The sequence below is a fragment of the Amblyomma maculatum genome, chromosome 7, assembly GCF_055883805.1.
Source record: "Amblyomma maculatum isolate TAMU_Amacu chromosome 7, ASM5588380v1, whole genome shotgun sequence".
Classification (NCBI taxonomy): Eukaryota; Metazoa; Arthropoda; class Arachnida; order Ixodida; family Ixodidae; genus Amblyomma; species Amblyomma maculatum.
In genome coordinates this window covers 136331040-136336108 of record NC_139350.1, presented here as the reverse complement: position 1 = coordinate 136336108, position 5069 = coordinate 136331040, and the positions used below count along the sequence as shown (strand labels likewise).

General features: G+C 57.4%; 1 protein-coding gene across 1 annotated transcript; it reads left to right on the top strand.

Moving 5' to 3' along the window:
• The first annotated feature begins 315 nt into the window (after positions 1-315).
• LOC146184820 (uncharacterized) lies at positions 316-2623 on the top strand. Its single transcript, XM_084608844.1, has 4 exons — positions 316-713; positions 786-1699; positions 1760-2266; positions 2332-2623. Exons 1-4 carry the CDS (start codon positions 354-356, stop codon positions 2603-2605), a joined length of 2055 nt encoding a protein of 684 aa, XP_084464970.1. The 5' UTR covers positions 316-353; the 3' UTR covers positions 2606-2623.
• The last annotated feature ends 2446 nt before the right edge of the window (positions 2624-5069 follow it).

The following is a 5069-nucleotide window of genomic DNA, read 5'->3' as shown; positions in this document are numbered from 1 at the left end:
GCCGCATGTATCCTCAGTTTCAATTTTTCTGTCAGAGATGGCGCTCCCTGTCAGGAGCAGCAGCGCCGCTCGACGGTGCTTTGGAAGCACACCACTTTGAAAACGCGTCACACGAGGGCGCGCTCGCCATATAGCTGGCTATGCGCTGGCCACGTGTTTTTGCCGGAGCGCTCCTCTCTCTCTCGCTCTCTCTCAATTCTTCCGTTGCAGTGCGCCGCACGCAGAATAGCGCGGAACGTCGGTGTATGCGGGAACAGAGGCGCCATCTCTTTCTCGGACCGGCAATCATGTGGCAAGAACGGCAGAAAAGCGACGAGGACGAAGATTTAGCAGCGCCACAGAGGGTTGACAGAATGCTATGTAGGGGGACGGCGAAGTGCAAGCTTTTGGGTCCTAGGACTGACATACCACGTGCGGACGTTCGTTCGGCAGTTGTACTGGGCGCTGGCGTGAGGATCCGGTTTGCCATGGAGCCGGGGACGGACGACTGCTGTACGAGACATATCTGCGTGGCTCCTGAGCTGTATATCGACGGGGAAAAGGCAACCAACGCTGCCGTGAACGTGGCCCGCGAGGTAGTGTGTACCCACCATTGCCTGCTGCGCTTTGACATCCCGGCGCCCGACACTCAGACGCGAATGGAACTGCTGGCGGCCGTGCTAGCTGCCCGACGACACCTCGATAAGCTTTGCATCGAAATCCGCAGCGAGCAGGTAACGTGTTTAACCCCCCCCCCCACTTTTCTACCTGACTCTTACATCTCTCTTTTTTTCGATGCCGGACAGATTCTGGTGGTACTGGAGTTGCTGCAATTCAAGACTCAGTGTCATTACGACGTTCTCGATCTAGACGTTAATGGCGTAGACCCCAACGAGGCTCTCTTTGGAAACATCCCCGGTCTGAACCAACTCGTGGCTCTTTTCCTGAGCCGCTGTCGTCGCCGCGCTGCAGTGGGCATCGAAGCGGCCAACGGGCGCCGCCTAACCTTCTGGCTTCCTAGCACGAGCCCGGTACACGCGATGCTCGATCTCGCGGCCCAAGCAACCATCGTCGAAGAGCAGATGGAAGGCACGACGCTAAGCCAGCCTCTACCCCTACCCGCCATGCACACGCTGTGGATGGCCACCCCGAATCCAGTACTGGCCTGGGCCCACGCTGCGTCCTACGTGGCGCAGTACCCGTCGCTGACCGACATTTACTTCAAAGCTCCGTTTCAGCCGCACTCGTGGTACACGGGGCTGTCGTCTTTGGCTCCGCTGGCACTGGGGGGTCCTCGGCCGACGGCCGCGCAGCTTCTAGAAGCGCTAGACCGAGATTGTGCGCAGTGGCTGATTGACATTTGCCAACACAGAGTGTGCATCCAGCCGCCGCCGGGGTTCCTGCGCGACGTGCTGTACCTGGTGATCGAGGAAGAGGGCTGGCGAGTCACGTTCCTGCTCACCGGGCCCGGGGACACAAACGTGTGGCTAACAATGTCCACAGCCTGCCGCGATCAGCTTTTGACGCCCGAGCTGGCCGAGTGGTGCGCCTGGCTGGTGAAGCTCGGTCGCCGGGGCAGTTGCCAGTTTGTGGCGCGCTCGGCCGTACTGAGCAGCCTCGTCGATCCGTGGCTCTGCGAGGTGGCCAATTGGTGCGGCGGCCTCAAATTGGAACACTGCACGTACGCGCACACCATCAAGGACCAGGCTGGCCTCTTGAAGTGAGTATGCTGTGTGTCTCTTCTCGCGCGCGCGCTGACGTTTCTCAATTTCTTTGTCAGAGCCGCGGCCAACAACCCGAAACTGTGGCTGCTATCTACCAACGTATATCCCTCCGTCGACCACATCGACGAGAGCAGCGATTCGAACGACGACGACGCACCGCGCGTGGCCAACAAGCGACCGCGCTTGCATCCGAGGTTTCGCACCAGCGTCACTAACGATGAGGCCTCGGTGAGCGGTGTAGCCGCCTCTTCCACCACGAGGGAGAACGCCGTTGCCGCCAACGCCATTGCGATGCGGGACGCCATGCAGTGTTTGCTCGGGCCCCTGTCCCCTCTGCGATCGTGCACGATGCCGTTGACGAAAAAAGATCTGTACCACCGGCTGCTCCTGAGCAACACCAGGATCACTCACGGGGCCGAGTGGTACTCGGGCAAGCGCTCGTTGCCCTGGCACCGGGTTCTGACGCGCAACCGGCGCTGCATGTACACTATTGCCCGTCGACTGGCCCATTCTGCCTGCGCCAAAGGCGGCGAACATCAGCGAGAACAAGAGGAGCAGGATCGGTATGTGTGTATATAGGAAGGAGGCGGCGCGCTTAGGCCTAACCTTTGTTGTGTCTCATCTGCAGGTACGCCATCGCCTTGGACAACGTGGTGGAGGCGCCCGTGTTCATCGATCGGCTCACAGAATTCATGGGCTACGCCAACACAGCAGAGGCGTCTCGACTCATGTGGAGCACGGTGAATCGTGGCAGCCGCCGCCTAATGACGCTGGCCCTGTCCCAGGGCCGCCTGGGAAACCTCGCCACCACCTTGGACGAGCCGTCGCTCTGCACTCTGGCCACCTATTTGAGGCCGCTGCACATTTTGCGACTCTTTTTTCCCGATGCCTGCCGCTTATAAAGAGATTCTTATGCAACAATCAACAATACCGGCTTTGCGTATCGAATCATTGCAAGCGCAATTAGACATGAACGGCCTGATTGTTCCGCTGTTGACGCTATCGGCCGCCGCCGTAGCAGTCGGCACCGAGAACGACTAGGCTGCTGTCGCATATCTAAAGTGCTACGGCTACTACAAAGAGCACCCGGGCAGCCTCGTGTCCGATCCGGGCGCGCACGTGCGCAGCGCGTTGCGGCGCCTTCAGGAGTATACACGATTCCCCATCACCGGCGAGCTCGATGCGGCCACTCTGCGTACCATGCACCGGCCTCGCTGCGGAGTCCCCGACATGCTTCCACCCGGCGGCGGCGGTCGCAGAAAGCGCCGTTTCGCCCTGCAGGGTTCCAAGTGGGACAAGACCAACCAGACGTGGACTTTCCAACCGGGCATGCCGGGCGGCTGGCTGTATCATACGCGCAGGGCCTTCCAAGTGTGGAGCAATTACATGGTGCTCAAGTTTCAATACCTTCCGTGGAGCGCGTCCGACGTGGACATTCGGATATCAATGGTCACGGGCGACCACGGCGACGGCTACACGTTGGACGGCCGAGGAAATACGTTGGCACACGCCTTCTTACCCGGCAAAGGGCTGGGCGGCGACGTGCACTGGACGCCGACGAACGCTGGCTCGAGCCGAACCAGCTTGGCGTCAACACGGAAGGTACCTCCATCTTTCACGTCATGTTACACGAGCTGGCCACTCGTTCGGTCTGCTACATACGAGCGTTGAGGAGGCCGTCATGTTCCCTTACTACAACCACCACGACAACACTGAGGAGACGTTCGTACTGCCGCACCAGTACCCAAACTACGCCAACGTGAACCGCACTGCGTGGCGCCGGCAGCGACCCATGGAGGAGAAGTGGCTCGACCTGTGCAATGGCACCGTGCAAGCGCTGGATGCCGTGGTCATGCTGCGCGGAGAATTGTTTGCCTTTCAGGGCAACAACATGTGGCGACGGAGCAGCCAAACGAATCAAGTCGACCCCACGCTTTACCCGGTGCCCATAACCTCGTTTTGGAAGGGCGGCCCCGAACGAGTGGACGCGGTGTTCGACTGGAGCGAAGGCAACGTGCTCGTGTCGGGCAACCGCTACTAGCTCTACCGCGGCGATGTGCTCGAGGGCAACACTTCCAGACTCCTCTCGGATTTGGGGCTCCCCAACACGTGTACAGGATCGACGTGGCGGCAGAGTGGCACATGCCAGAACTGGGACAGTGCACGCAGAGGCGAGTGCACCTCGTGAGTGGCCCGCACATTTGGCGCATATCTGCAGATGCCTCGCGCGTCGAAGGCCCCGCTTACTCCATGTCTGAAATCAAGAGCGCTCCACGAAAGAAGGTGCACGCGGCGTTTGTGGACAACGAGGACCGCCGCGTCTACTTTTGCGTCCTTTCGGGAAAATGCTGGCATTTTTCCGACCAATGTTTTAAAGGGACACTAAAGAGAGAAAGGAAGTGGGTTTGCATCGATAGAATGCCAGTTCCTAATTACAAAAAGACCACTCTTACTGAAAACAGAGCTGTTATAAGGCAGTAAAGAAGAATAACAGAAATACAGGTATCGCCACCACAGCCAAACGGCCGAGGCTCGCAACTGCAAATCACGTGACGCGCTAGGGATCCCGGAGGCTGACAAATGCGAATTACGTTGTATGTTTGAATGCGGTAGTACGTTTTTTCTCAAACATGATAACACGCTTTTATCATACGTAAACGACGGCGAAAAGACAACGTAAACGTTGCAAGGCAAATACAAAAATATACTTGGAGGCGCCACAGGCGCCCACTTCAGTTTTGGTTATGTTTCGGCTCAGGCATTTCGTGCGCACTCGGATAGTTTGTTTGAACCTGCAGCGCCTGAATTACGAGCTTGGAGCAGCAGATGCGCCTTGATGGTTCCCATTTGAGCATTCGGAGGCATGAGCGAGCGAAATCCGCTACCGCCGACACACTCCTTCGTTCACACTTCTGCGCCAACATATCGCCGCCGTTGCCGCTTCGACTGCGACCTGACCGCTTGACTGCAGCTACGTACGCCACGAAAAGCATACATATGCTAAGTACCGAAGGAAAAACGCATTATCATTCAATTGTTCACTAAATCATGGCACATCTGACCAACACATACTGCGTCAACAAGACCTTCAACGTGCTATTTGCAGGCGTCGTAAACAAAAGGGGCATACTTGCCGCTCATACCAAGGAGAGCGTCGATATATTGCGCTCGTCGCCCGGCGAAAAAAAGGGCCTCGGGTAAAAAGTAAAAACTAAAAATAACGAAGCACCAGAAATACATTACAAAAAGTTAAAAAAAAAATCGATTGTAAAAAAAAAAAAAACCGCCAGAAGCGGTGACTCGAACTCGCTACTGCTTGCTCCTTAACGTCCGGCTCTAACCACTCGACTACGCCACGCCACAACC

What these genes read in the sequence shown, in the direction of transcription:
- LOC146184820 (XM_084608844.1), top strand. Translation starts at nt 354, where the DNA reads ATGCTATGTAGGGGGACGGCGAAGTGCAAGCTTTTGGGTCCTAGGACT. An exon ending in GACCAGGCTGGCCTCTTGAA is followed by an intron (nt 1,700 to 1,759) that starts GTGAGTATGCTG and finishes TTTCTTTGTCAG; the next exon opens with AGCCGCGGCCAACAACCCGA. An exon ending in GAACAAGAGGAGCAGGATCG is followed by an intron (nt 2,267 to 2,331) that starts GTATGTGTGTAT and finishes TCTCATCTGCAG; the next exon opens with GTACGCCATCGCCTTGGACA.